Source organism: Mus caroli, chromosome 5 (assembly GCF_900094665.2).
Source record: "Mus caroli chromosome 5, CAROLI_EIJ_v1.1, whole genome shotgun sequence".
NCBI lineage: Eukaryota > Metazoa > Chordata > Mammalia > Rodentia > Muridae > Mus > Mus caroli.
In genome coordinates this window covers 6005994-6015816 of record NC_034574.1, presented here as the reverse complement: position 1 = coordinate 6015816, position 9823 = coordinate 6005994, and the positions used below count along the sequence as shown (strand labels likewise).

The 9823-nt window shown below is 37.2% G+C and overlaps 1 protein-coding gene across 2 annotated transcripts in view; it reads right to left on the bottom strand.

Annotated features, from left to right (window-relative positions):
* Nucleotides 1–639: 639 nt before the first annotated feature.
* Nucleotides 640–9823, bottom strand: part of Kiaa1324l (KIAA1324 like) — a 192837-nt gene continuing 183653 nt past the window's right edge. For both annotated transcript variants that reach the window (XM_021162113.2, XM_029477444.1), the window contains one exon: nt 640–2144. In XM_021162113.2, coding sequence (XP_021017772.1) covers nt 2085–2144 — 60 coding nt within the window. In that variant the 3' untranslated portion in view covers nt 640–2084. The remainder of the gene's footprint in view (nt 2145–9823) is intronic.

Genomic DNA, 9823 nt, shown 5'->3' with positions numbered 1-9823 from the left:
AATAAAACGACAAGCCATGGGAATCCAAAGATGGGACTGAGCTGACAAAATGAAAATCTACTTAATACCTAAAATTAGAAATAAAATGAAATAAGTTCTTCAATATCAACTGCATTTTCAGAGAGTTCATTAAAATTTAAGGCATTTTTGACATGTCAGAGATTTTAGTCCAGTGACAAGAGAAAAAAGAAGTACCTGGGAACAAATCCCAATTATTTCTATGGCTTGGAACATACATGTTGAGCACAGGAGAGGGTGAAGAAGAGTGACAGGTGACAGAAGAATTTTTCTGACTCTGTCCAGTCTGTACTTTGCACCAGTTCCTCTGAGTGATGTGTATTTACACTCTCCTGGTTAAATTTTGATCATGATAGGGAAAGCCATGCCAATATTCTGACATTGGGACAAAAATGAGCAAAGCCAAAATAATTTAGAATATTCTAGAAATTAAATGCAAAATTATGCTACGTAACATTCTCTTCAGTCTTATGACAAACAATAATACATCACCTATTTTTATATTTAGTAGTAGATACACACATACTCACATACACACATGTACATGCACACACACATATACACATGCATCCAACCATTCTTTTAGTGGTAGCAAAAAGGTCTAGTGGTTTACCCTCTGGCCAATAAGCACAATTATTCATTTATTCATTTTCTCCCATTTTTCACAAAAATAAAGACTACACCACCCACAAAATCAAATATTACAAGCAATGAAACACCAGAAAAAACACATGGTGAAAACCTTACTCATATGCTTTGCCTCCTTCAGCCAATCAAAAATCTTTTTAAATATCTGGATTAAGATCTATAAAGATTATTGGTTTATTGGAAACAAATCAGAACATCTTATATCAATAATGGGTAAGATACGCTAATTCCCAGGTCTAAATGTTTACACAAGCTTGATCAAGTTCACCATCAAACTTCTTTCAAAAATAATATCCAAGTCACACTAATACTTGTAATCCATCATGAGAAATGTCACAAGTTTCTGGGTTGCTTTCGAACAAGAACAATGCATTGCTAAGAAGATTGTTATTATGAATACAAGTATATGCATTTCAAAAATTGAACTTCTTCCTTATTGGCTTAGAAATAAAATCTTCAAGAAATTCATAATCCTCAAAGTCTTCTAGCAAAGAAAAAATAAAAACCTCCAGTGCTCTGGTTGGTGCCTGGTGAGGAGGGATAGCCCAGCTGACACTTGTAGCCCAAGCAAGCAGTTTTCTGTGCTTAGGGTTAAGCTGTTTCTCCTCCTCCTCATGACTATGCAGGGGTTGACTAAACAAGGTGCCCCGCCCACCCTTTATTCTTTAACAACACTCAAATGCTTTAAGCCTTTGACTTCTGATAATGCCAGATTGTCTAAATTAATGGAATGTTGAGGTTTCTTCTTGGCTTTTATCACCTCCAACCCCATCCCATGAGATTCCTTCAAACAATTAAATTTCCCATACTAGTTCAAACAAGGAAAGAATTTTTAAAAGTGATTATCATCTTAGATAACAAAAGTAAATAACTTCACAAAATATTACTGATATCCTAGACTTCTAAAGTTAAGAGAAAAATACCCTATGAAAATTTGTCTTTCATTACTCATCATTTTAATAATAAAAAAAGAGATGTTTTCAAGTCTTGGAGAAAGAAAAGTAAAAATAATTATAACATTTTTTTTCCAAATCTTCCCCCAAAGTACAAGAACAAGACATAAGTGGAAACACAAGGCATATGTCTATGTCTGCCTTCCAACACATATTTTGGATGTAGACAGTATAAAGAATTAAAGTTACCCAGTAATCATATGGCATGCTCAGCAGTGCATTGGTGGGCTTAAACTTGGGTTTCAGTTATGTGTATATACAGCTAAATCTCTTCCTGAGTTAAGCTTCATCTTCAGTGAGACCCACATCATCTGTCTTCTGTAGTTTGACAAAGTATATGTGTTATAAGGCAATCAGCATTTTTGCCTCCTCCTCTCATTGGCACACCTCCTTTGTGAGATCACAGCCATGTCAGATGTGAGGACAAGTCCTAATGGGGGTCCTGAATGCTACAGCATTGTCTCTTCATATATTGGGGCATCTTGAGGATTTCAGCTGAACAGACTCAAAGTGGTCATCTTTTTCCTAAGGGGGAAAACATAAAATAAAATCAGCTTACTGAAATGCCAATAACATTTTAGGATTTGGCTTGCCAAAAGTTCCCCAAATGACTTTAACCTATGAGCCTGCCACTTACAATTAGAATTTTACATTTAAAATAAGGTAGAAAATACGACAAAAGGCGGATGTACCCTGAAGGATAAGTTTGATGCCCAAGTGATAAGACAGACAACTCCAAAATAGAAACAAACACAAGATTGGGCAGATATCAGAAGATGTAGCTGTGATTTTTTTTTTTTAAGAAAGAAGTCAAGGAAACTCTCCCTGAGGATACATTTGACCTTGGATCCGTGACCTTGACATACTAATTGTAGGCAAAACAGAACTGGCAGACATTCATATCTGATCACATAGTCTGGATAGTAAGAAAAGTAACAGCCAAAATTAGTTAAGTCAATTTCTATGGTTTAGGGTATTGTTTTGGGCATGTTCCTACTAAAAATGTTAAAGAAGTCATATAAGGTAATAGATCAAATGTTTAATTCAAACTGGCTTATATAATACGCCCAAAGAGGAGTCTTTAATGTGGCAAAAGAAAAATAGGAGGCTGAATATCTATGAATGTTTTATTCATTAAATATATAAAAAGTTCTTAAAGCCTTAAGGAATAGAAAGATTTAAAAAAGAAAGAGTTAGGGTTAGGTTAAGTTAGGTTAGGGTTAGGTTAAGTGAGTTAGGGTTAGGTTAAGTTAGGTTAAGTTAGGTTAGGGTTAGGTTAAGTTAGGTTAAGTTAGGTTAGGGTTAGGTGACATGGCCTATCAGGGAAAGAAGACTTGGCACCAAGGCAAACAGCCTGTGTTCACTCCCCAGAAACCTTATAGTGGAAGGAGGAAAAGTAATTCTACAATTAGTCTTCTCACCTACACATACACTATGACACATGAAGTTAATAAATTAATTAATTAATTTACAATAGAAAATATGGGTTGAAGTGTAGCTCAGTGATGGGTCACTCACCTAGCACATGGGAGCCGTAGAATTCCCCCCTTAGTTTAAAGAGAGCAAAGGAAGGTAAGGAGAAATGAGAGAGTGAGAGAAAAGAAGCAGGAAAAGAGAGAGGGAGGGAGGGAACTACAGAAATCAGCCATCAACCCCAAGTGAAAACAAAAGTGTGCTAAAAGTTTAAGTGTAATAGGAGAAAATGACAGAGTAGACGTTGAATAGCTGATTGGAAGGACCACTAATGGAGTGAGGCTTCCTGGTGGTTGGCAGTAGATGTCATCCTCTCTAAATTTCCAAAACAAGACTTGAGACAAGTCTCTCACATCAGGCAAGTTGTTAATGAGTAGTTACAAAAATGAACTGAGAGTAGAGGATGGTGATGAATGCCTGTGCGGCTGAAGCTCAATGCTTGAGAAGCTCAGGCAGAAGGATCAAGGGCAATAAAGTGAGACTCTGCCTCTAGAACAAATACAGTGAAGCACCACACTATAGAAGCAAAACAGGAGAGTGGAATTTGGGAAATGCTGATTTCTCAACAGTAGTGCCTATTAGACAAATCAGGATCCTGCCTACAAGGATGCCACACAGGACGCAAGAATCCACACAAGCTGCCAAAGCCTTTCCTCACCACCCTACTACACCTCTCCACTCCATCCCTTCTCCGATGTGCTAAAAGATGTCACTCTTGTTCTTGTGACGCTGAATGGCCATGTACACATGCAGAATGTGTCTCCACAATGTCTAAGATGAAAAACCATAATAAGGTAAACACAGTCCCCCAAACCAAAAATAAAATCTAAAATTATAACTGACTATAGAATAAACAAAGTTTTAAAACCCATGAAAACTTAATTGCAGCTTTCTTTTGGTTGCTGAGTGAAGTCAAGGCAAATTAACAAACATCTAGACACACTAGGAAAGTACCAAGTGAGTCATGGCCTTCAGAATATAAGATAAAGCAAAGAAATTTTTAAATGTTGAGCTTTCCTTGTTCAAATCACAGAGACCCATTTTTTAAGTGTACATAAAACAAGGTACAAGATTAGATGTACACAGTAGCTCTCTTCAAACACTGGAACCATCATTGGTGTCCATTAGTAAGTAGTATCCGTATAATACCGCTCCATTCATGAATAAAAAGTAATCCACTCCTGATTAAAATAGCATATATGCATCTCTCATAAACATCCTTCAGGGTAAAAGAAAAATTTGCACAAAATATGGCACACTGAATTATGTGATTGTGTGAGGCTCTGAAACATACAAAACTAACCTGTGCTTTAAAAGATCATTATAGTAATTGTCTCTGAGAGACAGAAGCCTGATCCCATGCAAAAGGACTAGAGATCACTTTCAGGATGAAGCTAGTGTGCTAGATTGTCATAGAATTTGAAGTACACACCTTCTCCAGAATTCAGCCAACCATGTGTATGCTCACAACGAATGTGCATTGCCTAAAGTAGTATTCTCAACCTTTGGGTCATGACACCTTAGTCATGTTATAATTTATAACAGTAGCAAAATTACAGTTATGAAGAAGCAATGAAATAATGTAATGGTTGGGGATCACCACAACATAAGGAATTGTATCAAAAGGTCACAGCATTAGGAAAGTGGAGAACCACTGCCTTAAAGAAACCTTAAAAATATTTCTGAAGTGTTTAGGAGTGAGGCTATTGCAGTTTACAACTTACTTTAAAATATATGAAGACACTGATAAAAATTTCAAGATGAACAGATATGTAACAAAGCAAACATAATAAAATTTAGGTGGTATGTTAATGATTTGTCTCATATAAGTGTCTTACATTTTCTCCAATAGTTCAAATTTCATTTTAAAGTGTAAAAATATATAAATAACTAAACTCTGACGGAGCTGACAAAGTTGTTTTTCCATTCTACACAAGGCTGTCTCTTCGCCATTGTACTAATTTCCTTTGCTGTATGAGCTTTTGAACTTAATACGATCCTATTTATTAATTCTTGAGATTATTTCCTCTGCTACTGGAGTCCTTTGCAAAAAGTCCTTGCCTTTGCCTTTACCCTGCCAGTATCTTAAAGAGTATTTTTGTATATTTTCATCCTGCAGTTTCAATTTTTCAAGTTCTGTACTAAGGTATGGTTTCCATTTTGATTTTTGTGTGTGCAGGATAAGAAGTGGGAATCCAGCTTCATTGTTCTACATGTAGATATTCAGTTTTCCTAGAACCTGTTGTTGAAGAGGGTGTCTTTTTCAATGCATGTTTTGTGACTTTTGTCAAAAGTTAGGTGACTATCACTGTGTGGGCTTATTTCTAAGTTTTCTATTCCATCACTTTTCGTGCTTGTCTTTGTGCCAGTGCCACATGGTTTTTGTTATTATCACTTCACTATATAATTTAATATCAGATATTTCATCAGTGTCTTTCTGCCTAGAATTATTTTGGTATTCAGGGTCCCTTGCAGGTCTACATGAATACCTGGGACCTATAAAGCAATTCAAAAATCAAACACCAAAAAAAAAAAAATCATCAGACTAATAAATAGGATGAAAGTTAATAAACAGAACTATCCAAGAAATACTTTTAATGTATTCAACATTCTTACCAAGCAGGAAAATACAAATTAAAACTGCTTTGAGATTTCATTTCACCCAGTGAGAATTGCTGTCATCAGGATAACAAACACTAGCAAATTCTGGCAAAAATGTGAGAATAGAGGAACCCTCAGACACTGCTGATAGGAATATAAACTCGTAAAGCCCTCATGGAAATTAGTAGAAAGGTTTTTTTCAAAAGCTCAAGTATGAAATTACCATATGACCCAACTATATCTCTCCTGGCTGTATGTTCAAAGGACTCTAATTCCTATTACAAGGATACTTCTACATTTGTATTTATGAATGTATTATTTACAAAAGAGAAGAAATGGAACCAGCTTAGATGTCTATGAATATATGAAAGGATAAAAAATGTAATTATATATATTATGGGACTTTATTCAGCCAAGACAAAAAGTAAAATTATGGTCTTTGTAGGAGGAAAAATCGGATAAAACACTACATCATTATATTGAGTGAAATAAGCCAGTTTAGGAGAGACCAAGCTGCATGTTTTCTCTTGTATGCGTTTATCTGGGTGGGTGGGGGTAGGTATTAACTAGAAAGGGGCCCATGAAATGGGAGGAGTAGATGTTTAAAAGGTGGGAGGGGGAGGGAAAGATAGACTAGTGGAATCCATGTGATATAAAAAGGGTGGGCTATTAATGAGTGATGGGAAGGGAAGGAGCAAGGGATTGGGGAGGGCAGAGAGGGAGGGAAACAAAAAGTATAACATGTGTGTGAAAATGTCGAAATAATCCCAGTACTTTGTATGTTGAGTTAATTATTGAAAACAATAAATTTTTCAAAGTGGACAAAACGATCACACTGACTGGAATTGTTATATTAAAAATTCATATTCTGAACTTTCTCATGGAGGAGTACCTCTGTTGGCCTCTTATTTCTACTCATGCTGTCTAAGAATCTTTTCCCATCTTTCAGTGTTCTGGCTCTAGTATAATGAAGGTGTGGGGGTACTACAATATGAGAAAACATTAAACAGTCTTTGCGATGCTTTAATTTATTCTTGTCCTGAAAAATTCCAGGCATTCTTTACAATATGGTTTAAGCATCACTTTTCCTTAAAATGCCCCCCTGGCACCTATATAAAGTATTTTCCTCCCTTGGAAAATATTGCCCAGTTGAGAGAAAGCCGAGTAAATTATGGGATGCCCTTCTTTCTTGGCTTTTATATGCCAAATATATGGATTATCTTTCATTTCAAATAATCTTTTCAAATATGTTAATACAACTCAAATCCTTGGATGATAGAGATGTTATCTTCTTCCAGAGCAAAAGTAAATTCTGATTATAGGCCTACAACTTCAAAACAGAACCTCCCCATAGAGAACAAATAGAAAGCACATGATTACAAAAGACAGATTAACCCAAGATAGGGGTTACTCTTCACAATGTGCTGTATGTGCAGGCATCTTCTAGCTCTTTACCCCCTGCACAATGTAAAGACTGAACAAACAAAACCAATTCTGGCTGTTGTTCCTACTATAGATAAAAGACTGTGTTTTATCTCCAACATGGGAAACTCAAGTCTGCTAAAGAATATGAGACCGTGGTAGACCAACGTGTTGACATGAAAGCACAATGACATTTCAAAACCATTAGAATTCCTCAGTGTTTTGCTAATGAAGACATAAAAATGATGGAGACCCAGAAATGAACCTACTCACCTATGTCATTTGATCACGAAGGAACTAAAACCATCCAGTGGGGGTTGGGGGGAAGACAGCATTTTCAAAATATAGTGCTGGTTCAATTGGCAGTTAGCTTGTAGAAGAATGCAAAAATTGATCCATTCTTATCTCCTTGTAGAAAGTTCAAGTCCAAGTGGATCAAGGAACTCCACTTAAAACCAGATACACTGAAACTAATAGAAAAGAAAGTAGGGAAGAGCCTCTAGCACATGGGCAGAGAGGAAAATTTCCTGAACAGAATACCAATGGCTTATGCTCTAAGATCAAGAATTGACAAATGGGACCTCATAAACTTGCAAAGCTTCTGTAAGACAAAGAACACGGTCAATAGGACAAAATGGCAACCAACGGATTGGGAAAAGATCTTTAGCAACTGTACATCAGATAGAGGGTTAATATCCAATATATACAAAGAACTCAAGAAGTTACACTCCAGAGAACCAAATAACCCTATTTTTAAGAATGGAATACAAAGCTAAACAAAGAATTCTCAACTGAGGAATACCGAATGGCTGAAAAGCACCTAGAGAAATGTTCAACATCCTTAGTCACCAGGGAAATGCAAATCAAAACAACCCTGAGATTCCACCTCACACCAGTCAAAATGGCTAAGATCAAAAACTCAGGTGACACCAGATGCTGGAGAGGATGTGGGAAAAGAGGAACACTCCTCCATTGCTGGTGGGATTGCAAGCTGGTACAAACACTCTGGAAATCAGTTTGTCAGTTCCTCAGAAAATTCGACATATCTAAGGACCCAACTATACAACTCCTAGACATGTACCCAGAAGATGTTCTAATATTTAATAAGGACACATGTTCTACTACATTCGTAGCAGCCTTATTTATAATAGCCAGAAGCTGGAAAGAACCCAGATGTCCCTCAACAGAAGAATGGATACAGAAAATGTGGTACATTTACACAATGGTGTACTTCCCAGCTATTAAAAACAATGAATTCATGAAATTCTTAGGCAAATGGATGGAACTAGAAAATATCATCCTGAGTGATGTAACCCAATCACAAAAGAACACACATGGTATGAACTCACTGATAAGTGGGTATTAGCCCAGCAGTTTGGAATACCCAAGATATAACTCATAGACCACATGAAGCTCAAGAAGAAAGAAGACCAAAGTGTGGATACTTTGGCCCCTCTTAGAAGGGGGATCAAAATACCCATGGGAGGAGATACAAAGAAAAAGTGTGGAGCAGAAACTGAAGGAAAGGTCATCCAAAAACTGTCCCACCCGGGGAGACATCCCATATACAGTTGCCAAACACAGACACTATTGTGGATGCCAACAAGCGTTTGCTGACAGGAGCCTGGTATTACTGTCTCCTGAAAGGCTCTGCCAGTGCCTTACAAATACAGAAATGGATGCTCACAGCCATCCATTGGACTGAGCACAGAATCCCCAATGGAGGAGATAGAAAAAGGACCCAAGGAGCTAAAGGGATTTGCAGCCCCATAGGAGGAACAACAATATGAATCAACCAGTGCCCCCAGAGCTCTCAGGGACTAAACTACCAGCCAAAGAGTACACATGGAGGGACCTATGGCTCCAGCTGCTTACATAGCCGAGGATAGCTTCATGGGTCATCAATAGGAAGAGAGGCCTATGGTCCTGTGAAGGCTCTATGCACCAGTGTAGGGGAATGCCAGGATAGGGAATCGAGAGTGGGTGGGTTAGTGAGCAGGGGGAGGAGGAATGGGATGGGGGGGTTTTGGAGGGGAGATGAGAAAAGGGGATAACACTTAAAATGTAAATTAAAAATATCTAATAAAAATGTTTAAAAAATGGTGGAGACATGGTTTGGTAAATACAGAAAGATTCAAGTTGCAGATGCTGATTAACATGAATTGACAGGAAATGAGTTCTCCAGATTCAATAAAGCTTACATCAAACATGTTAAATAGACCCTCAAAGCATAAGGGGTCCTACGTTTTATTGCCTGATAATGAAAAGGAACATGTCCAGCAGTGGGGAGTAGAACAAGGGTTTAAAGAACAGCTGTTGAACTCTACTCTCATATTGATTCTCCTCTGGCAGAAGGGGTACTAATCAGACCATTGGCTTCAGATATAGTCCCTAGACTAACTAACACTGAACTTCATCACAATAGGATGAAAGCATTTATTTTATGGGTTGAAGCCTGATGAATTAGAATTTTGAAGATGTGGCAGGACTCATTGACTACTTGGCCATCTTAGATTTCAGAACACTAGAGTCTATCAAGCTGTGTCAATTACTTTATGCTACTGTGGCCAATGATTTCAGAGATATAAGTCAATGGAAGGATTATTTTGGTTCATAGTTTTGGAGGGATTAGTTGATCATATGAGGAAGGCATGGCAGAACAGTCTACATCCCAGTAGACAGAAAACACAGAAGTAAATATAAGAAGG